This window comes from Oryctolagus cuniculus, chromosome 4, assembly GCF_051225735.1.
Source record: "Oryctolagus cuniculus isolate XC-2025 breed Fujian yellow rabbit chromosome 4, ASM5122573v1, whole genome shotgun sequence".
Lineage (NCBI taxonomy): Eukaryota > Metazoa > Chordata > Mammalia > Lagomorpha > Leporidae > Oryctolagus > Oryctolagus cuniculus.
In genome coordinates, this window is record NC_142870.1 from 7,937,122 (window position 1) to 7,960,226 (window position 23,105).

The 23,105-nt window shown below is 51.5% G+C and overlaps 1 protein-coding gene and 2 long non-coding RNA genes across 12 annotated transcripts in view; 1 reads left to right on the top strand and 2 right to left on the bottom strand.

Moving 5' to 3' along the window:
- On the bottom strand, positions 1-19,150 carry RIPPLY3 (ripply transcriptional repressor 3). Of its 6 annotated transcripts, none has more exons than XM_089331432.1 (5): positions 18,760-19,150; positions 18,005-18,077; positions 13,603-13,670; positions 3,673-3,756; positions 1-3,341 (listed from the first exon to the last, which is right to left on the bottom strand). In XM_089331432.1, exons 1-4 carry the CDS (start codon positions 18,861-18,863, stop codon positions 3,693-3,695), a joined length of 309 nt encoding a protein of 102 aa, XP_089187558.1. In that variant the 5' UTR covers positions 18,864-19,150; the 3' UTR covers positions 1-3,341; positions 3,673-3,692. The 6 variants fall into 6 exon arrangements, with proteins under 6 accessions (XP_089187558.1, XP_089187557.1, XP_089187555.1 ...); XM_089331431.1 differs by having other exon boundaries at positions 1-3,468; XM_089331429.1 differs by lacking the exons at positions 1-3,341; positions 3,673-3,756 and adding exons at positions 4,718-4,768; positions 11,029-11,189 and having other exon boundaries at positions 18,760-19,138.
- The window catches only part of LOC127487597 (uncharacterized), a 14,466-nt gene continuing 8,133 nt past the window's right edge, over positions 16,773-23,105 (top strand). For 2 of the 5 annotated variants that reach the window (XR_016232996.1, XR_016232998.1), the window contains exons 1-3: positions 16,773-17,149; positions 17,344-17,455; positions 22,572-22,907. This is a non-coding gene — a long non-coding RNA (uncharacterized LOC127487597). Of the gene's footprint in view, positions 17,150-17,343; positions 17,456-18,028; positions 18,150-22,263; positions 22,908-23,105 lie in introns of those variants that run through there. The other 3 variants (XR_016232995.1, XR_016232997.1, XR_016232999.1) reach the window with 2 other exon arrangements.
- LOC149126886 (uncharacterized) overlaps positions 19,350-23,105 on the bottom strand; it is a 34,954-nt gene continuing 31,198 nt past the window's right edge. The window contains exons 2-3 of the long non-coding RNA XR_016233001.1: positions 19,766-19,920; positions 19,350-19,627 (exon numbers count right to left, since the gene is read on the bottom strand). This is a non-coding gene — a long non-coding RNA (uncharacterized LOC149126886). The remainder of the gene's footprint in view (positions 19,628-19,765; positions 19,921-23,105) is intronic.

Sequence of the window (23,105 nt, forward strand, 5' to 3'; positions counted from 1 at the left end):
GTGAGTTCTGCCTCACTATAGTTGCTTTAAAAAAAACTGAATGGGAGCTGGCACTGTGGCATAGTGGGTGAAGCCGCCACCTGCAGTGCTGGCATCCCATATGGGCGCCGGTTCTAGTCCCAGCTGCTCCGCTTCCGATCCAGCTCTCTGCTATGGCCTGGGAAATCAGTGGAGGATGACCCAAGTCCTTGGGCCCCTGTACCCACATGAAAAACCCATAATAAGCTCCTGGCTCCTGGCTTCGGATCAGTGCAGCTCTGGCCATTGCGGCCATCTGAGGAGTGAACCAGCGGATGGAAGACCTCTCTCTCTCTCTCTCTCTCTCTCTCTCTCTCTCTCTGCCTCTCTTCTCTCTGTGTAACTCTGACTTTCAAATAAATAAATAAATCTTAAAAAAAAACTGAATGAAAACCAGTAATTGGGGCCGGCGCCATGGCGCACTAGGTTAATCCTCCGCCTGCCGTGCCGGCATCCCACATGGGCGCCAGTTTGAATCCTGGCTGTTCCTCTTCCAGTCCAGCTCTCTGCTATGGCCTGACATAGCAGTAGAAGATGGCCCGGGTGCTTGGGCCCCTGCACCCACATGGGAGACCAGGAAGAAGCTCCTGGTTCCTGGCTTTGGATCGGCACAGCTCCAGCCATTGTGGCCATTTGGAGAGTGAACCAACGGAAGAAAGACCTTTCTCTCTGTCTCTCTCTCTCACTGTCTGTAACTCTACCTGTCAAATAAATAAATGTCTTTAAAAAAAATAAAACCAGTAATTACCAAAAAAGCCACCTAAGTAATCCATATTTATGTCATCCCAAATATAGGGAAACTGACCCCAAGCAGAAATACGGATTGACATGGCTGATCTCTTTACAGAGCTGGCTTCTCTTTTATCACCTAATTAACCTTGAATTCACTGTACGGCATCTTGTCCAATACATGGTCCTCTAAAAATGCTGCTGTCTTAGAATATAGGATCAAAAATAAGCTCTTTAATTCTTAAAAAGATTTATTTATTTATTTGAAAGGCACAGTGACAGAGAGGGAGAGAGAGAGAGAGAGAATCCTCCATCTGCTAAATGGCCACAACAGCCAGTGCTGCACCAGGCTGAAGCCAGGAACCAGAAACTCCAACTGGGTCTCCCACATAGCGGGCAGGGGCCCAAGCACTTGAGTCATCTTCCAGGACTTCCCCGCGTGCATTAGCAGGGAGCTGGGTCAGAAACAGAGCACTTGGGACTTGAATATGCACTCAAGTGCCACAATGCCGGCCTCCAAGCTCTTTTGATTTTTAACCTAAGCAAGTATGTGATTACTTGTTCCATACCTTTTTGTATCAAGTTATTTTCCGTTTGACAAATACCAAGTTTTTCACAAATCACGTCCCTGGTAGTGTTAGACAGGCCCTTGGTTTATCGAAATGTGAACAGGATGGCCAAATTCCAGAAGCATATCTGAGCTTGGAGAATGTGATTTCTTTTTTTCACTAACAGCACTCAAAAATGTCAGTGGATGCAGGTGTTTGGGGAGTGAACCAGCAGATGGAAGATTCTCTCTCTCTCTCTCTCTTTATTTCTCATTCACTCTCTCTCTTCCCCTTTCAAATGCAGTAAATAAATAAGTAAACTTTCAAAAATGTAATTTTAATTTATTCTTTATTTGAAATATTCCACTTACTCTGTTTCCATATTGTCTTCCTTTCATCACACTTCGTTGTTACTCTATCATCTTTGATAAATATTATCAATCATCAAATTAGGACTAATTGTACAGTTGATGAAGTTAATCTGACAGTTGAAGGACAGATTTCTTCTTGTGCTAAGGTATGGAAAAGCTTTTCCATTTGTCTCATTTAAGAAGTTAGCTCTTGGGGCCGGAGCCTTTCATGTTACTGGTCAAACCAACTCCATCAGGGGACATGTAGAATTTCTTAGGAAAAAACAAGACAGATATTAAGAGTTCATGCAATGTGGCGTTTTTTCTTTTCTTTTTTCTTTTTTTAATTTTTTTAATTTTTTTTATTTTTTGACAGGCAGAGTGGACAGTGAGAGAGAGAGAGACAGAGAGAAAGGTCTTCCTTTTGCCATTGGTTCACCCTCCAATGGCCGCCACGGCCGGTGCACTGTGGCGGGCGCACAGCGCTGATCCGAAGCCAGGAGCCAGGTACTTATCCTGGTCTCCCATGGGGTGCAGGGCCCAAGCACCTGGGCCATCCTCCACTGCACTCCCTGGCCACAGCAGAGAGCTGGCCTGGAAGAGGAGGCTTTTAGATAGGATTCTACTCAACATAGCCTAGTCACGTGGGCATTCCTTTAAAGTAGAATCAGGAAGTAGTTTCCCTTACTCGAACATGAGTGTGGCTGGGCACCAAGTGCTGTAGAGGAAAGACGTAGCCCAGCCACAGGTGAAACAAAAACAAAATTGCTTTTCACGTGCAGTCACCTTTTTTGCCCACTCTCCAGTCAATTCTAAATGCCCAGTTAATATAGTTCTTTCCTTGGTAGACGGTGCTCTTCTGTATGTGTGTGTGCGTGTGTTTCGCTCTCTCCTGGCAAAACAGTCTTTCTGAAAGAGAAACAGCGGCACGGGGTAAGTTCTCTAAACGCAACAAGCTAGGGTGGCAGCTACTCTGTTTGGAGCACTAGGATCCGGAAAAAGATGAAGTGAAAGACGCCATCGTTTGTCACCTAAGTGCAAAGATATAATGCACGTGACCCAAGAGGCCTCTGTGTCTCTGTACTCTCAAGGTGCCCGGGAGCCCTGGAGAAGATCAAGCAGCTACAGGACTCAAAGTGTGGAGAGAAGACAGAGCCCTGTCGGCAGCCTGGCCCATCCCGGCCGTCTGGAAGTCCTGGTCAACTCCTGCTGGCAGCAAGCCGAAGCGGGCCTGGTTTTCACAAGAAACCTTCAAGCCCAGGGGCACCCCAGGACCGGGTCACGTGGTAAAATCAAGGTGGAAGCAATCTGGAAAGTTTTGTTCATTGAAACCAAATTCTCCGGATTTCCAAGAAATTTCTAAGAAATCCTTTGCTTTGAAAGCTGCCCTCCGGGCGCATCGTGGGCTGAGTCAGGTGCCCTGGCTTGGATCCAGACAGCAGGGCAGCCGGTCAGGAAGGGACTGCAACACAGCGCAGTCACCACGGAGAACGGGTTCCAGAGCAGAGCCGTGTGCCCGGCCGGAAGAGCGCTGGGAAGCACCAGGTGCCGTGCGCTCATAATCACCCGGGGCTTCTCACGGAAGGAAAATGAGCCTGCTTCCAGACTTCACCGGGAAGCCGCACAAACGCTTTCTTCTGCATCAAAGCCCCCGCAAGGCTACCAGCCGAGTTCTTCCAGACTCCACCGAGGGCACCTGCGGGAATGCCGGGACGTTTACATGGGGCACATTTCCCAGGGCTCAAACGCGAGACATCACACTCCAGTAACTTCCTGACTGATGTCCAGTTCTCCCGCCGAGAAGGTATTTGCTCAGGTCAGTTCTGAAAAAGGATGAACTTGTGTTTGTACTCAGGAGTTCACCGTGTTTACGTATGCTTACCCTTACATCACTTCAAGGGACTCTTTTGATTTTAGCAAAATAAAATCATTTCTACGCAAGCTAACCATACACGTACCCTGTGACCCCGCAGCCACTCCTAGGTATATGCTGGACAGAAATGCCTGCGTGTGCACAAAGGACATACCTAAGATCTCCATAGCAGCATTAACAACAGCTCACAGCTGGATGGAGTCCAAATGCCCACAGAAGAATGGATAGTAAGGTGTTGCTGCAATAGAATTCCATAGAACAGTGGTCACTCTTACGTACACAGCATTAAGTAACCAGACACAAGTGAGAACATGGTGTATGATTGACACCACTTATATAGGGTTCAAAATTTGAGACAACTTATGGTGTTGGAAGTCAGAACAAGGAGTGGACATTTAGCCCAGCAGTTAAGACAGCTGCATCCCACAGCCCAGTGCCTGCGTTGGATCTGCGGCTCCAGCTCCTGACGCCAACTTCCTGCTATTCCAGACAATGGGAGGTGCTGACCCAAATAACTGGGCTCCTGCCACCCACACTGGAGCCTTGGATGGTGTTCCCAGATCCCAGCTCCAGCCCTGACCCAGCCCCAGCAATTGTGGGCATTTGGGGTGGACCAACCGATGGGAATTCTCTCTCTCTCTCCCTCTTTCTCTGTGTTTCTTCTCTGTCTCTGTCTCTCTACCTCTCAAGTAAAATAAATAAAAGAAGTCAGAATAGTAGTTACCTTTGGGAAGGAGAGTAAGTGTGGTGGCTGGAGGGGGTAAGAGTGTTTCTGGGGTGATGGTAGTCTTCTTTTTTTTTTTTTTTTAATTTTTGACAGGCAGAGTGGACAGTGAGAGAGAGAGACAGAGAGAGAAAGGTCTTCCTTTGCCGTTGGTTCACCCTCCAATGGCCGCCGCTGCAGCCGGCGCACCGTGCTGATCCGATGGCAGGAGCCAGGATCCAGGTGCTTTTCCTGGTCTCCCATGGGGTGCAGGGCCCAAGCACCTGGGCCATCCTCCACTGCACTCCCTGGCCATAGCAGAGAGCTGGCCTGGAAGAGGGGCAACCGGGACAGAATCCGGCGCCCCAACCGGGACTAGAACCCGGTGTGCCGGCGCCGCAAGGTGGAGGATTAGCCTATTGAGCCACGGCGCCGGCCCAATAGTCTTCTATTTCTTCAGCTGGCTGGCATAGAAGAGCCAAATTCATAGAAGAGCTCAAAAATTCATTGAGCACTTATTACGTGTTTGTTTTTCTGTATTTGTTGTCTGTTAATGAGAAATATATTTTTAAAATTTATTTTTAAGTTTAACGACTTATTCTGGTAATTGTAACTATTGCTAGGGACAACATATCAGTGTACATGCTACTGAATTTCCAGCTGTGCTGCTTATTGTAGCTAGAAAGAGTCTAAATTACGACAGTGGTGAGCACTGTTGTGTGGTACTACTGGTGTCTAAAGCTCTATGTCTCATACCTAATTTAAATTTGGGTATTGGCTCTACCACACTGGTTAACCACCTAATTTTGGAGTTTAAAGTAGCTTAAGATAGTCACTTTGAACCCGATATGGAAATATCTAGCCTCTTAATGACCTGGGCAGTTGGACTGCCCTTCGTGCTGTGCTTTGGAATTGAACTCATTATGCTGCGCACACACACCTGGGACCTCTCCACTTCCGTGTGATGGATGGCTCAGAGGTCACCACAGTCTTCAGAAGACAGGGCCTTGATGAATAAACCCAGGGAGGGAAAAACCAGGAAATGTCGGAGAGAAACAGGACTTCTCCAGAATGCTTTCTTTTGGGTTACTTGCAAAAATTTAAATTTTGGCTAAAATATTGTATTATTCTTGTAATGGTTCAGTGGCTAAAGAAAAAGGTATAGATAATGGCTGCTACGGCCGGAGCTGCACCAATCCGAAGCCAGGAGCCAGGTGCTTCCTCCTGGTCTCCCATGCGGGTGCAGGGCCCAAGGACCTGGGCCATCCTCCACTGCCCTCCCGGGCCATAGCAGAGAGCTAGACTGGAAGAGGAGCAACCGGGACTAGAACCCAGCACCCATAAGGGATGCCAGTGCTGCAGGCAGAGGATTAACCTATTGCGCCATGGCGCCCGACCCTAAATATTATTTCAATAGAAGAACTTAAGCTTTTTTTAAAAAAAGGTTTATTTTATTTATTTGAAGGACAGAGTTACAGAGAGAGGGAAGGAGAGACAGATCTTCCATCCATTGGTTCTTCCCCAAATGGCCAAAACGGCCAGGACTACACAAGGCCAAATCCAGGAGCCAGGAGCTTCATCCAGATTTCCCACATGAGTGCAGGGCCCCAAGCACTTGTGTCATCTTCTGCTGCTTTCCCAAGCACATTAGAAGGGAGCTGGGTCAGAAATGGAGCAACCAGGACTCAAACCAGCGCCCATATGGGATGCTGGTGCTACAGGTGGTAGCTCATCCCTCTCCGCTACAACAGCAGTCTGGAGCCTAAGCTTTTTAAAAATAGCTTCTTTGCAGTGTCATTTATATATTTTCACCCATTAGCACTGCAAAGATTTCAGTAAATCTATAGCATTATGCACTAATCACGCTAACCCAGTTATAAAACACTTCCATCACCCCCAGAATGTCTTGGGGTCACTTAGAGTTAGGTAGTCTTGTTTCCACTCCCAATGCTAAGCAACCACTGTTTTGCTTTCTGTTACTAAATAAATTTGCTTTTTTTCTCAATATATCTTATAAATGGAATTATACATTGTAGACTGTTATGTTTAGTTTCTTTCACTTGGAATAACGTTTTCAAGGGCAATTCATGTCTTAGCACGCTCAGAGCTTCTTCTGTTTATTGCTGAATAATACCTCATTTGCATGGATATAAAGTAGCCCCTCCTTGCTCCCCAACTCCCAACAGAAGTCCCCAGCAGGGAAGCCCAGAGAAACAGAAAGTAGATCAGTGATTGACAATGGCTGGGGACAGGGGAAATGCTAATGTTTAGGAAATTTCTTTCCGGAGTAACGAAAGTGTCCAATTAGGTAGTGGCAATGGCTTCCACTGCACTCCTGGGCCATAGCAGAGAGCTGGACTGGAAGAGGAGAAACTGGGCAGAACCGGCACCCCAACCGGGACTAGAACCTGGGGTGCCAGCGCCGCAGGCAGAGGATTAGCTTAGCGCCGGCCGAACTGTGCACTTTAAATGGATGGATCTTATAGTATGTCAATAAGTCCCAATTACAAAATTTTCTGTCAAAAAAAAAAAAAAAACTGAATTGAAAATAATGCCCAAAGGGCCAACACTGTGGCCAGTTGGCTAAGCCTTCACCTGCGGTGCCGGCATCCCACATGAGTGCCAATTTGTGTCTTGGCTGCTCCTCTTCTGATCCAGCTGTCTGCCTATCACCTGGGAAAGCCATGGAGGATGGCCCAAGTGCTTGGGCCCCTGCACCCACCGGGGAGACCCAGGAAAATCTCCTGGCTTTGGATCAGCATGGCAAAGACCTTTCTCTCTGTCTCTCCCTCTCTCCATCTTTAATTCTACCTCTCAAATAAATAAAATCTTAAAAAAAAAAAGAAAAGAATGCCCAAGGGACATGCACTGTGGCACGGTGGGTTAAGCAATGCCAGCATACTATGAGTACCAGTTCGAGTCCTGGCTGCTCTGCTTCCAATCCAGCTCCCTGCTAACGTTCCTAGGAAAGCGGCCGCAAATGGCCCAAGTGTGTGGGCCCCTCTCCCAACGTGGGAGAGCAGGATGCAGTTCTAGGCTCTTGGTTTTCACCTGGCTCAGCCCTAGCCAGCTATTATTTCCAACTGGGGAGTGAATTTGCAGATGGCAGATCTGTCTGTTTCTCCCTCTCTCTCTGTAACTCTGCCTGTCAAAGAGATAACATACATGTTCTTTAAAAATGCAGAAAATACAATCAAACCACAAGAAAATGGCAAGGCTGGCACCTCAGCTTTCAGTACAGGTTCATCGTCAGCTGCACAAGGTAAAAATTTGACAAGAAATGCACAAAATATCATTGAAATTATCAAGAAAAATAATTGACCCATTAACATCTTTTATCACCGAACATCATGCAAAACGTAAGGTACACCTTAGCCATCATGATGGTATGTTTACAGTCATGTGCTCTTCATCTTCAAAAAGGGCGGTGCTGTGGTATAGCAGGCCAAGCCTCTGCCTGCGGTGCCGACACCCCATACAGGCTCCAGCTCCTGGCTTTGCCCTGGCCCAGCCTTGGCCATTGAGGCCATTTGGGGAATGAACCACAGAAGGACGATCTCTCTCTGTGTCTCTCCCTCTCTCTCTGTAACTCTGGCTTTCAAATAGTTAAATAAATCTTTTTAAAGAAGAAAAACCAGCAGTCAGACATCAGCAGTCTCAGGGAGTCAATCTAGTGTACGAGGGCTCTTCAAGTAGCTCATGGAAGGAAGGTGTTGCAGTCAAGTGCCGCTTCTGGTCCAGCTCCCTGCTGACGTGCCGGGCCCCACCCATGTTGTTATTAATCCATTCACGTGACAAGCTGTGAGATCCCAGGGGCCCTGCGTTCACAAGTGTCCTACCCACAGCACATGTGATTCCATTGCTGGCCACAGCCAGAGTGGCCCATTCTCAAGGGACAGCACTCTAAGTTCTGGGGACCAGCAACATGGCGATGCACACCAGGTTTGGGCTTTGATGGTGAACTGACATCCGATTTTCTCAGGAAAACGAATCCACTAAGAAAATGAAACAAAATCAGAGGTGATTATTTAATTTTTTTTTTTTAAGATTTATTTATTTAAAAGTCAGAGTTACACAGAGAGAGGAGAGGCAGAGAGAGACAGAGAGAGAGAGAGTCTTCCATCCGCTGGTTCACTCCTCAATAGGCTGCAACAGCTGGAGTTGTGCTGATCCAAAGCCAGGAGCCAGGAGCTTCCTCCGGGTCTCCCACGGGGGTGCAGGGGCCCAAGGACTTGGGCCATCTTCTACTCCTTTCCCAGGCCATAGCAGAGAGCTGGATGGGAAGTGGAGCAGCTGGGACTTGATATGGGATGCTGGCACTGCAGGCGGTAGCTTTTACCCATTATGCCACAGCATCAGCCCCTGATTATAAATTTGAAAAAAAAAAAAGGTACTCTAAATGAGCAAAAGAAATAATAAAACAGAATAATGAAAATAGCTTTAAAAATACGAGGTGGACATTTGGTGCCCTGAGTCGTCTCCTGCGATGCCTGAATCCTGCACTGGAGCACCTGGCTGGACCTCGGCTTTGGCTCTCGGCTTCCAAGCCAGCTTCCTGCTAATGCGTCCTGGGAGGCCGCAGGTGACGGCCCCAGGACTTGGTTCCTGGCAGCCCCGTGGGCAACCTGGACTGAGCTACCGGCCCCCAGACCCAGCTTTGGCCTGGCTCTGACTACTGCAGGCATTTGGGGAGTCAACCTGTGGGTGGGAAATCTTGCTCTGTCTCTCAGCATCTCAAATAAATAAATAAAGACTGTAAAAATAAAAATAAATTAATGTGTTTACAAAGCAAACAAGGAGCAGGCACTTGGCACAGTAGTGGCACAAAACGATACCACTTGCTATGCCTGCACCCGCTATATCAGACGGCCTGATTTGAGGCCCAGTTCCACTGTCCGTTCCACTTGCCTCCTGATGTGCACCCTGGGGGACAGCAGGTAGTGCTCAAGTGATCGGGCCCCTGTCACTCACATGGGCCACCTGGACTGAGTCTTCCCCGGCTTTGGCCTGGCTCTGCTCCGGGTGTTGGAGGCATTTAGGGAGTAAGCCAGAGGATGAGACCTCTGTCTCTCTCTCTGTCTTTCTCTCTCTCTCTCTGCGTTTCAAATAAACAAAAAGAACATAAATTTAAAAAACAAGGAAAACAAAAAAGACCAAAACACAAAGAGAAAAAAAAACAAAAAAAGTACAGTAATTTTTATGAAAGCGTGAAGCAAAAAAAAAAAAAAGTAATTGTCACTTTTTGACAGGAACAACACGGGAGGGTGACTGTGCAGTGCATACTTGTCTACGCTCTGTGGATTATCAGACTATTTGCATGCATTACCCTTTTTATTTTTAAGATTTTACTTGAAAGTCAGGGTTACAGAGAGGGAGAGGCAGAGGCAGAAGGACAGAGAGAGAGAGAGAGGGCTTCCTTCTGCTGGTTCACTCCCCAGATGGCCAAGAGCTTCTTCCAGGTCTCTCACGTGGATGCAGAGTCCAGGCACTTGGGCATCTTCTGCTGCTCTCCCAGGCGCATTAGCAAGGAGCTGGGTCGGAAGAGGAGCAGCTGGCACTCGAACTGATGCCCATATGGGATGCTGGCAGCAGCTGTACCCGCTGTGCCACAGCGCCGCCCCATATTACTCCCATTTTTAAAATATGAGTCTGTTATTTGGGCACTAAAGTCATAAGTCATTTTGTTTTTCTTTCTGCATTCTTAAAAAGAATAAATATAATTTAAAAGAGTTACATATTTAAAAATCCCAAAAGACTTTCAAGAACTCCTAGAACAGGAACTAATTGCATCTAAAAATAGCTTAAGCAAAACAAAAAAAGATGATTCTGAAATATTCTTTCCTTCAAAATATTTATTTCAAGGACAAACTTATACCATAACGTGTACTATACATGAAGACAACCACGTGTAAGAAAATTAAGTAGAAAACCTTGAAGAATTCAGTTTTTTGGTTATCAAAATATAAAAAATTCTAACCAGTTTTACACTGGATGCTTACGTTGAGAACAGCGTTATTCCATTCAGGTATCAAGCCCAGAGCTGTCCCAGCTCAGATTAATATTCTTCTGCTTGTATGTTCACACCCACCGCCCTGAGACACTCATCACAAACACTGAAATCCAGAATTAGCCCTCAGAAATTCAGAAATTGCTATTTGTTCCTCTTATGGAAATTATCAGAGTTTTGGCTTTTTGTTGATTTTTTTCATGAGTAAATTTTTGTCCCCTAAATTGCTCCCCAAGCAACCACATCAGCCCGTGCGCAATGGGTTAAAACAGATGTACTGCTCCCATCAGCTTTACAAACGCAGAGATAGCTAAACAGGAGTCTCAAGTGGGAGGCAGGGCTGGGCTGCTGATCCACCTAGGGACCCTGGCCGTCTGGTCCGCAGAGAGCCACCGCCTTTCCTGACAGCCACCCACGGGCACAGGCAGCTTCCCTCTGTCTAAGATCCTTTCCCGAGGATCTTAGTGATGGAGTCACTGAGAAATCAGGCCAAGAGGGAGAAGTAAAAGCTGGGCTCTCCCAGCAGCGCAGAGTCCTCCAGAGGCAGCCCCTGGCCTCTGCACACCCAGCAGAGGTCGCAGTGTCCTTGTCCCCAGGAGCAGGAGGAGGCGGAGGGAGAGGGGGTTGGCGCTGGGAGAGAGGCCCCACTCATTCGGATGAAGAGCCCTGGCCGCCCCCCGGAGAGTCGCCATGGGGGAGCTGCCCCTTGCTGAGGGGGCCACCCCTTCCTCCAGCTCCGTGTACCGGCTGGGCTCTGCCCTGTGCCCCTGGGCCACGTTCTGCCTCCTGGTCCCACCCACCCAGGGCCCGGGTCTCTTCCTCTGGGCCGTCACTTTCAGAATCAGAGCCGTCTGACTCGTCGTTGTAGAAGTGAATGGTGGCTTGCACCGGGAAGCTGGCCAGCACCTTTTCCCCGGAACTCTGCAGGTACTCCTGGCGCTTGGAAATGGGTAGATAGAGCCTGGCTTTGCGGAAACAAACACAGCATCAGTCCCTGGTCTCCTTTCAGAAAACAGCTGAAAGCCCACTCTTGCCCTGAGCTTGCCTGTGCGCCACTCAGGGATTATTACCAGGGCCTGGCACTGAGCCGAGGCAAATCTCTCCATGGACACGGGAGGGAGGACGCGCTCTGAGGACAGTCAGGGCCGCGTGGAAACGCTGAGTCCCCGGATGAAGGCGCCCACTCTGCTCCGACAAAGGCCCTGACTCCCCCCGCTAATGGGTGGCCCACTTGGGTTGGGGCCCCCGCCCCCAGCCTCTGCAGGCTGGGACCTTGTAAGCTTTGCTCTGGAGGAAACTTAGACACGGAAACCCTGGTCGGGAGAGGCAGCTCACCTTTCCAGTGGTTGCACCTGGAGAAGTGGTTACTCTGGAGAAGAGAAAAGGTATGCTTGGGAGAAGAGAGACAGGGGCAAGGAGGGGCCAGTGCCGTGGCACAGCACGTTAATTATCCGCCTGTGGCACCGGCATCCCTATGGGCGCTGGTTCTAGTCCCGGCTGCTCCTCTTCCAATCCGGCTCTCTGCTGTGGCCTGGAAAAGCAGTAGAAGATGGCCCAAGTGCATGGGCCCCTGCACCCACGTGGGAGACCAGGAAATAGCACCTGGCTCCTGGCTTCGGATCGGCATGGCTCCAGCCATTCCAGCCATTGTGGCCATTTGGGGAGTGAACCAATGGAAGGAAGACCTTTCTCTCTGCCTCTTTCCCTCTCACTGTCTAACTCTATCTGTCAAATAATAAAAAAAAGAAAAAGAAAAAAAGAAAGGGGAAGAGAGAGAGAGAAAGGAAAGTGAGGCTTAAATATATAAAATTTGGAACTCCTAAAGTTCAGGTTTTGTGGAATTTAGGATTCCAGTTAGATGTGGGGAAATATTTAAAATATATTCCTCTCCCCTCATTTCTTATCCTTGCACTCGGGACTCACAAATGCCTTGGCTCCCCCCACCCCCACCCTGAGGAAGTGAGCAGGTGTGCCTGTCCGTCACCACTTCACCAGCGCACAGGCCAACATCCCCCTTTGCAGGGGGAGGAGGAGCAGGTGGCAGAACAGGGCTAGAGGTCACAAGCGACATGTGGCGGTTCTGCGTTGTCACGGCCATGGAGGAGGTACCATCCAGCTGTCAGCGGACAGAGGCCAGGACACTGCTGAATGTCTCACAACATCCAAGACAGCCCCCGCCCCACACACACTTGGTGATTTCAGCAAATCAGAAACTGGGGAGCAGCACCTGAGGGCGTGGGAGGCAGCCCGGGAATCCTGGCAGGGCATCAAGCAGACAGTGCTTCCCAACCCCAGCTGCACCCTGAATCCGGTGGGAGCCCCAAAACCACACATGCCCGGGCCTGACCTGGGAGCCGGTTAGAACTCCTGGCAGAAGCACCCAGGCATCTGCAATTTCCCTGATTTGAGAGAGAGAGAGAGAGAGAGAGAGAGATCTCCCATCTGCTGGTTCACTCCCTAAATGCCTGCCACAGCTGTTTGGGGCTGGGTCAGGCTGAAGCCAGGAGCCTGGGACTCCATCCAGGTCTCCCCCATGTGGCAGAGACTCAACTACTCGAACCATCACCAGCTGCCTCCCAGGGTGCTGGAACCAGGAGCCGAGCCAGGACTTGAGCCCAGGCACTCTGACACGGGATGTGGGTATCTCAGCAGGCGTCTTACTCATTAGGCCAAATGCTCACCCCAGCATCTGTATTTTTAAAAGCTTCCCCAGCAATTCCAGGAGAAGTGGAAATCACAGATAAAAGGACTATGGAAGTGTTTCTTTTCCTAAGACCAGTGTAGCCAGTCTGAGGGATCTACCTTTCATCTCTAAAAAGGAATCTTGTGTTAAAGCTCCCTGGCCTTTTAGGCTAACCCAGGTGGAAAATACCCTGAAGAGTGGCAGTGGCGTAGGTTTGGGCGATTTTGGTGGTGGGAACCAGAGATAAGAGATGGACACGGGTAAAAATCCTGACCATGAGCCAGCACCTGGAACGGATGGGACATCAGTGGGCTGCGGAGTCCTGGTCAGCTAGATTGTCTGCTAGTTTATATCCCAGAGGAGAGACAGAAATGTGCCTCAGTATCTAAACAAAGTGCGTGTACTATACAATTCACATGCAGTTGAATTAACTTGAGGCATGATATATATCAAAGGAATCCACAAAAACTAAGTGAGAGAAGCAATTTCTAACTCACAACAGAGACACATTCAGGATGCACAGCAGATGGAGTCCAGGAATCCAACAAAGCATCCTTGACGTTCCTGGGTACGAGCAGACTAACATGGGAGAAGGCACCGAGCGATTTTCACTTGCTGAAGACGCTAAAGGGTCCCTGGTGGTCAGAGGAGAGGGAAATGGAAGATTCCCTCCCGGGAGGGCACCGATTACCTGACCGGATGCTGAAACCCGAAGGCTCCCTTGGATCCCAGAGCTTGTTGGTCACCCCCAGGCTCCAGCTGCAAAAACAGACAGACAGACCAGTCAAGGAGCCCAGGAGGGCACCATGGAGGCATCAGTCCTGGCAAGAGATGATGAAGACGCCAACTCCAAGGGTGGGCATTTGGTGCGACAGTGAAGTCGCCGCATGGGGACCCCCACCCCCTATCAGAGTGCCTGACTCGCATCCCAGCCACTCTGCTTCCAATCCGGCTTCCTGCACATGCACACCCTGGGGGGCAGAGATGATGGCTCAAGTACTTGGGTCCCTGGCACCCCTGTGTGTCGCTCCCCGTCTTCGTGGAGGAACGACACAGGACCCTGCGCTGTTCTTTCGTCTGCTCGGCCCTCCCCGGGTTTGCTGCTGGTTCTTCCCGGGTTGGCTACCGTCCCTTCCACCTCCGTGGAAGGGCGGTTCCCCCTAGCCACTTTCCCCACTTCCGCGGGGGAGCGGCACACCGCCGGCCGGCTCTCTCGGGGGCTGCTCAGATGTTCCTCAGGTGTTCCTGGTGCATGTTGTCTCTCTCCTCCTTTATAGTCCTCCTCCGCCAATCCCAACTCGGCTGCCCACACGCCGAGTACGCTGCTCTCCTCCAATCAGGAGCAGGTCCTGCTGTTTATTGGTTGAACTGGAGGCAGCTGTGTAGAAGCTGTTTCCTCCTCTCCCAGCGCCATATTGTGGGAGAGCAGATGCATAGAATAAGTCTTAATTCCAGTAACAGTCTAGTCTGAGTTGCTCCCCACACCTGTGGAAGACCCAGATGGCGTTCTCGGTTCCTGGCTTGTATGGGTATCTGGGGAGTGAACCAGCAGGTGGGAGATCTCTGTCTGTCTCTTTGCCTTTCAAATAAAATGACAATAAAAGTTTTGCAAGAATGTGAACTCAGGTAACAGCAGTGGAAGGTGAAGGGAAGGCAGCTTCCCACCACACTTCAGTAACATCCAAGGGGCCCGTGGCCACTGGCAGATCACGCACCTGGGAGAGAGAAGCTAGCTGGGCACCAGGCATGGAGACAGCACGAATGAGGAGAGCCAGGCCTTCCACGCCAACTGCCTACAAGGTGACCAGGAAGGCGAGGGGACGGTCGCACAGTCGATCCCAGTTTACCCAAACACCTGCCGGTGCAGGCGGACCTGAATGGACCGAGGAGCCAGGGATCACTAGCTCCAGTCTCTCTGGAAGCTCCGCTATTGTGCGCAGTGGGGAGTGGGATGTCCAGGGATGACCAGAAATGCACTGGGGCAGCAGACCAGAAACTCTGAGCCCTTGGAGTCCAAACAGTCGAACGGGACCCAGATAGGGAGTGGGGCAAAATCTGCTACTTTGGTGTGACAAGAAAAGGCCCTGAGGGCTTCCACACTGTTGATCTCCACACTGGTCCATGTGTGTGTGTGTGTGCACACATGTGTGTGCAGCCCTGTGTGTGCGACACCTGTGAGCAAACTGGCGTGCAGTTAGCCTCTGCATTCCATCAGTCACAATTTTATCAAATATTGTGATGAGCTAAGAGGGGTAAAACGAGGCTCGGGTATGGTTTGGATCCAGTCTGAGTCTGTCCCTGAAGGGCTCATGTGTTGAAATTTCATCCCCACAGAGAAGTACTGTGGGGAGGTAGAAACTTGATCGACTATGATGTGATTAGGATGAGATAAAGGCACCAGGGTGGAGCCTGCATTGAATCCTGGTGGCTTTAGGAGCAGAGACAGAGGCCAGAACACACACAGGCAAGCTCTCCGTCTCTCACCACGGGATGCCTTGTGCTTCCAACAAGAAGACCATCACCAGGCCAAACCCTTGACCTTGGACCAGAGCTGTGAGCCAGAATAAGCCTCTTTGCCTCCCAAGTAGCCCACCTGGGGTATTTTGTTGCAGTAATGAGAAATGGACCACTGTGGGCTGTTTGGAGCAAAATCTTTTCCATCGCAAAGTTCACTCCTTGAGGGCTACAAGAAGTCGCTTCTGTGCTGAACTCTGCCCTCAGTCAGCATCCCTAAGCTCAGGCTCACTCTATCACCACCAGCAAGCAGGTCCCGCTAAAGACAAATTCATGTCCTGTGACGGGGCAGGGCCGAGAGTCTAATACCACACTGCAGACTCCGGCAGGCCGAAGGCAGGCGGGACAGAGGCTCCACAGTTCCCTTCACATGTCCAGTCCTAATGAGACTGCGACACATACACTGCACCTGTCTGAACTCTAAAAGCTTCCCCCACTAACATGCACAGCTGCTGTAAATATAACTATGTTCCAAAAAATCTTATTAAAGATACTTTCGGTGCCGGCGCTGTGGTGTAGAGGGTAAAGCCACTGCCTATAGTGCCTGTGTCCCATATGAGTGCTAGTTGGGGTCCTGGCTGCTCCACTTCTGATCCAGCTCCCGGCTAATGCACCTGAGAAATCAGCGGAAGATGGCCCAAGTGCTTGGGCCCCTGCACCCGCGTGGGAGACCTGGGGAAGCTCCTGGCTCCTGGTTTCAGATCGGCCCAGCTCCGGCAGCTGCAGACATTTGGGGAGTGAACCAATGGATGGAAGGCCTCTTTCTCTCTCTGTAACACTGCTTTTCAAATAATCTTTTTTTTTAAAGATACTTTCAGATTCTGCTCATTACATGGAAAGAGAATCGGGAGCAAGCTAAGCATGTCAGCGCACGCAGGGAAGTGTGTCCTCTCAGGAGCCAGAGAACACACACAAGCAGAGGGAGGCGGCCTTCTCTGCTCCACGCCAGCCTCTGGCTAGCCGAGGGCCTCAGCTACACGAAATTGGGAAGCTGGGTCCGGCCCAGGAACACACTCCCAGACCCCTTCCAGGAAATCGCCTGCCCAGGGAGCCGGGGAGTGCCGGCAGGGAAACCCGACAGAGCACACAGCTCCTCAGGAGTGAAAGGGGCGCCGAGTGGGCGAGCGTGGTCCCATGCTCAGGGCACGGGGCCTTGAGGCCTCCCCCCAGGCTTAGATTTTATTCCAATTTTGATCTGCTTGCCGAGAGGCCTGGTACGGACCACTCTCACCCCCACCACCGCCCAGAGCTTGAGAAATTCTACCGGCCGGGCCCTGGAGCCGAGGAGTTCTCCGGCTTTGCCGAGAGAGGGCGCTGTGGAGCAAGACGCGTTCTCTCCCCGCACCTGGCTGCGCCCACCGCTCCGGGCTGCTGAACTCAAAGCCCGCCGCTCCGCTCCGCTGGACCCCTGGGCTCTGCAAAGAACTGGCCTGGGGGTGGGGCGACACACCCCTCCCCGAACCCATCTATGCCCACGGCTGCTTCACACGGCGAGCCTCTCTTCGCCACCTCCTTGCAAATAAACCCAAAGCCGCTCTGCTTCTCCCTAGGATGTCCGCTGCCCTGTTCTCATTCCTGCAAACAACCCTCAGACTTCAGTGAAAATAAAGTTGGATAATTGCAGACATCTGTATTCTCTCCCGCCCTCCTTTTAAATCTTACGTTTAAGAACTTAAGTTTGAGTGCAAAAGAAGGAATTATTTTACATGATTTAGCTATCGCAGGTAAGAATAACTGGGACTACAAAAATTACGTCTTGTTAACTTGTTATAGATTTTTACTTGCTTCATTCTTAAAGTTTATATAGAAAGTGAAGTGAATGTTTAGATTAATTTAAATTAATTTAGATTAATTTATGAAAGTAGCTCAAATCTCAAAATGGTACGTTTCCCCATACTGTTCCTTTTCTTATCCTAAGGCAAACCCCATGCTGGGCCCTGGGACTTCAATGCAAGGCGCTCCCTGGCCAGATGAACTCCTCGGTGCTTTGAAGATCATGGATTCATATTTTTAAATGTAACAAAGGAAAGGTAAAGTCTATGAAAGGGAGTCATTACTCCAGCCATGTATAAAGCAATTGAGTTACCAGCACAGGAAAACAAAAGAGTGGCACTGGTCATTAATCTTGGGCTCCAAAGCCCGGGCTTGAGTGTGTTTGCTCAGACAACAACTTAAACGACCCAGCAGGGTGTGCAGACTGGGGGGACCACGGTGCTTCGGGAAGGGCCAGACGGCGGCCTGGCGGGGCTGTGGGCAGCGCCCCGTGGGCAGCTCAGCCGGCGGCGGCCCCTGTTTGCACGGCGGCACCAGCCCGGCGCGGACGGTGCGCTCAGCGGTGGGCAGGGGCCAGGGTGGCCGTCCTCTCCACACCAACACGGAAGAAATCCCTTAGGATTCCCAGGAACCAGCGTGCCGGGTTGTTGGCTTTGTTTTCTCAAGCAAGGCGGAGCTATGAGGAGCGCACACTGGGGTCCGGCCAAGGCACCTCAGGGTTAGCTGGCCAGGGGCGGGGCGGCCGAGCCGGCCTGGCGTGGCCGCTGTGCTCAGGGTCCGTACGCGCGTCGGGTGACCACACTTACCCTTCCCGGGCTCCCAGTCGGGGTCAGCTGGGCACCTCTGGGTGTCAGCGTCCAAGGTCTCCACGGCGTGCGGCTGGAACAAGTCCGAGGACAGAGTGACCGGCGGGCCTTTCTGTGGCATCCGGAGGTCACTCTCCTGTCTAAGGTCTGCCTCCGGGGGAGTCACTGGGCACCCCCAAAAGCTCCCTGGGGTTCTCGGGTCTGTGCACAAGCCAGGGCCCCGCTTGCGTTTCTCTCCAGTGCGCTCCCCGTTCCCTGCCTCTAGGCTCTGGGAATCTAAGCCCTGCCCGGCCACAATCCTCAGGGAACGCACGGGCTGCAGGCTCTCTCCCCACCCCACCCTCACCTCCCCAAAGAAAGCAAACCTTTTCTCCCCTCGGACTACCTGGCCACCCAGCCTCTTCTCCACTTCCCTAAGGACTTTGATTTTCTCAGAAAGGCCTGGTGCCCGAGGACAGCAAGGTGACCGAGGGAATTCCCTCGCGAGGCCGGCTTTGGGACCCCGAGGCTTCGGTTCCCAGCTCGGGGAATTTCACATCTTCCAGAAACACAAGCGCGGGCCCATTTCCTTTCCGCACTTGACAGCAGCGCGTCTGGGCGACCGGGCCCTGCGCCCCTCTGCCTCTGGTGTCGCCGTCGGGCTCTGGGGGTCCGCGGGGCCCGGCGGCGCCCGGGTGTCCGAGTCGCTGCGTTCCTGGCGCCCGCATCGCGCGCGCCTCTCCACGCGTCCACCGGGGCCGCGGGGACACCCTCACCTCTCGGGCCCGTGCGGTGGCGGCCGCACCTGGGAACCGTCCCCGGGGCAGTGACAGCCGCGCCCCCGCGCCTCCGGGGCTCCAGCCTCCGTCTCGGGTCTCATGGTGCCCGCCAAGCTGCGCGCTCCGGCGTCTGCGCCGCACCTCAGTCCTCCCGGCCCGCGCGCTCGGCGCCAGGTTTAAAAACGGGGGCGGAGCAGGGAGGGGACACGGGAAACCGCGGGCGGGGGGTAGGGGATCGGAGACGCTGCCGGAGGGGACGGGGACAGTGCGAGGACCCGCTCGGCGGGGGCAGGGCGTGTCCAGGAGCGGACTGGAGAAGCCCGGGGCAAGGGTGCGCAGCGGACAAAGGAAAACCCAGGAGGGGCGTGGTGGGGGGAGGTTTCCGGAGAGCCTGGCCTTCACCCACCGAGAGGTTAGCGAGGTGCCCGGCCGCGGGCTCCCCGACGCCGGTGCCCAAGGGGACGGTCTCGGGTCCAGGCGCAGTCGGGCCGCCGGGAGCGCGGAGCGGGATGGGGAGGCGGCGGAGACGCCCTTAGCGCCGAGCGGCCCGCGGAGAGAGTGCGGCTTCTTTCCCGGGAGGGCGGCGGTAGACGTCCCCGGGATCCTGATGAGCGCTGGGCCGGGCCTCGGGGACGCGTTCGGGTGCTGGGGGCCCGCTGCTGGCTCGGCGGCCTGCGGGACAGAGCCAGCCCTGGGGCGCCCGGGACTCCCGGCCTCCTGGCTGCGGTGGGATCAGCGCCGGGGCGCACACCCGCGCGCCTGGAGAACTGGAGCTCACTTTCCGTACTTCACGTTAAAAGACAGAGATCACCAACCGTCGGTGATCTTTCCCCCTTTTTCCTTTAGATTTTGGCAATAGTCTAACCTAATTCAAGGCAAACAGCGAAGGGTGATTAATTAATAACTTTGGGCGGTGTTACACAAACAATGACAGAGACGGAATGCGGGCGTGGAGGAGGGCAGAGACCCCAGTGAAGCGGTGAGGGGGGCGGTTCTAACCCACCGGCGCAGGCGGGGTGCAGGCGGAGTGCAGGGACAGCGCTGGGCACCCAGGCGTGGGCGCCGTGAGCCGGGAAGAGCGGGTAGCGATCCGGGAGCGTTGGGTGCATCTGCAATTGTTCGCCTGCTGGCTTAGTCTCTCCTCCGGTGTCTGCCTTTCTGAAATGGGAATAAGAATGTAGCTAATGACAGAGAGATGTTCCTTGCGGTGGTGGTACTTAGACCGTCTTCCAAGTGCGTCTAAAACTATGGCAACCATTAGGCAGCTGATGGCAGCATTGGATGCGGCTAATAAGTGTAGAGATTTTTAACAGCATGCGGCAATGCTTAGGAGGCTAAGAAAACAAAGCTTGAACTACAAAAAAGTCTTTGAGTAACAAACCAGAAACGGCCCCTGAGAACTCGGATGATTAAGGATGCTATGGGGTTGTTAAGAACATGTTCCGGGGCAGGCATTTGGGCCAGTGGTTCAAGATGCCCGTCAGGACGCCCGAGTCCCATCTCATGGTGCCAGGGGTTCACTCCTGCTCTGTCTCCCGACCCCAGCTCCTGTTACTGAAGACCCTGGGAGGCAGTGGTGAGGGCTACAGGACACGGGTTCCAGACACCCATGGGAGACTGGGTTGAGTCCCAGCCCTCAGCTTGGGCATTTGCGGAGTGAACCAGCGGGTGGGAACTCTGTCTCTGTCTCATCTTTAAAGTGTTCTTTAAATTTTCCATAGTGGCCGGCGCCGTGGCTCACTAGGCTAATCCTCCACCTTGCGGTGCCGGCACACCGGGTTCTAGTCCCGGTCGGGGCGTCGGATTCTGTCCCGGTTGCCCCTCTTCCAGGCCAGCTCTCTGCTGGGGCCAGGGAGTGCAGTGGAGGATGGCCCAAGTGCTTGGGCCCTGCACCCCATGGGAGACCAGGAGAAGCACCTGGCTTCTGCCATCGGATCAGCACGGTGTGCCAGCTGCGGCGGCCATTGGAGGGTGAACCAACGGCAAAGGAAGACCTTTCTCTCTGTCTCTCTCTCTCACTGTCCACTCTGCCTGTCAAAAAATTTTTTTTTCCATAGTAAATATATTATTTTTATTATGGCAAAGAATGAAGAACCTGCATTTATCATTTTAACCCTTTTCAGATGTACAGTTGAGTTGGTGGGCAATCATCCCACTGTCTGTCTCCAGTGGCTGAAACGGAAACTCCACCTGTTCAACAGCCCCCAGCCCAGCCCAGCCCTTGGGGACCACCGCTCCACTGTCCCTGTCTCTGAATCCCATCAGTCCAGGCTCCTGTCCTGGGGCACAGGGTAGATCAGAGTTCTAACCCTCACCCCAGCCCTGCCAGGTCGGCATTATCCTCCATTTACAGACTAGGAAATTGGGGGTGAGAGAAGGTAAAGGGTGGTGCGTACCGAGGTCTGGTTAGAGAGCCAGGCCTCACTCTCCTGCCAGGTGCACGGGCTTTAGAAACCGAGGCCTCTGAAGATACACGGGAAAGGGCAGGAGGACCCGAAGCAGGAGGCACTTGACTTTCTCATACCTTTTTTTTTTTTTTCCTTTGCCAATCACAGTATAAGACCACCATGGCCAAAGCTGGGACAGTTTGAGCAACAAAATAGAGTAAAATTTGAGTATAACTCAGAATATAAAATATTTACAAATTTATTCTGACACCAATACCTAGTGAATAAATGAAAAAATTGGGAGAAATAGGCAAATGTTTTTAGTAGAAAAGTTCCAAATAATTGATGCAGATAATCTGTCCTCAAAGAGCAGCGTGTAGGGACTGGTGTTGTGGCGTGGTGGATTAAGACGCCACTTGTGACGCTGGCGTCCCGTGTCTCAGGGCTGGTTCCAGTCCTGGCTGCTCTGCTTCTGATCCAGCTCCGTGCTAATGCTCCTGGGAAAGCAGTGGAAGATGGGGCAAGTCCTTGTGCCCCTGCCACCATGCGGGAGGCCAGAAGAGAGTTCTGGCTCCTGGCTTCAGCCTGGCTTAGCCTCAGCTCTTGCAGTCATTTGGGGAGTGAACCAATGGAAGATCTCTCTGTCTCCCCTTCTCTCTATCACTCTGCCTTTCAAATAAATAGATGCACTTTAACAAAAGAGAGAGTAACATGTAACTACTTAAACCATAACTTAAATCCATAACTGCATATTTTGGTGACAAAGTGGTTGATGCAAAATTTTTATTGGTGATAATGAACTTTTTTATAAGTCATCTCTAGATAGAGGAATTAAAATACAATAAAAATAAACTGCTATTGAGGTGGTTGGGAGTTAACAGGGCTTTTGTGTTACCAAGTATACTGTATTTCTTATCCTTTTTTTTTTTTTTTTTGTCTATGGAAGATCTTTGTGATAGAGGAAGTAAGGGGGGGGATAGAATTCTTAAGGAGTAATTAGGCCACTAGTTTATAAACTGTGAGTCCCTGCCTGAGAGGTGATCTTGGAATTAAATAAAATGGAGATTCAACTTCTTGCTATGCTGTCTTTAATTAAAAATTCTTTTTTCTGTAGGTTGACTTTCTGTGTTGCTTGGAAACAAAGAGTAAAGACGTTAGCCCCCAGGGCTTCCGGGCTCCCAGGAGGAGGCTGGCAGTAGAGAAAACACTGAGGGCAGAATATTTTCACATAAACAGTGTGAAGGCGGCAGGGAAGTGATCATTTCCTTCCCTTGTTTAGTCAGACCGCATTTCCTGTCACCCCCCTGTGCATTTCTGGAAAGTTTTAGAAGCTACAAGATGTTGGGATTGCTCTTGGTGGTGCTACAGGGGGACTATATATGCGTTTAATTCATTTGGTTTTGCTTTCTGACTTGTGATTAGAACACAAACGGCATAGCATTCTACCATCGGGACTGTTTGGAGTGCACCGCTCAGCGGCAGTAGGCACAACGTTGTTGTGCGGCGGTCACCGTCTACTGAAGCTCTTAGTAACTTCGCAGTTCGTCTGCCTACCTGGCCCCCAGCATCCGACACGCTTTCTGTCTGCCTGCACCTGACTACGCCAGCTACAAGTGGATTCTCCATGCAAGTGGAATTGTACAGTGTTGATCTTTTGGTGGCTGGCTTCTCACATTTGGCTAAATGTCTTCAAGATTCATCCATGTTGTAGCATGTGTCAGAATGTCCTTACTTTTTAAGGCTGGATAATATCCTATGGTTTGTATATATTACATCTTGCTTATCCTGGATGCCTGTGTTGCTTCTGCCTTTCTGGGGATTGTGAATACGCTGTGTAGGGCAGGAAAGTCTGGCACCTGTCCTTACCTGCCAGAAGGGTCACATGGGGTCCGGCACTGTGGGGTAGCAGGTAAAGCCGCTGCCTGCAGTGCCAGCATCCCATGTGGGCACCGGTTC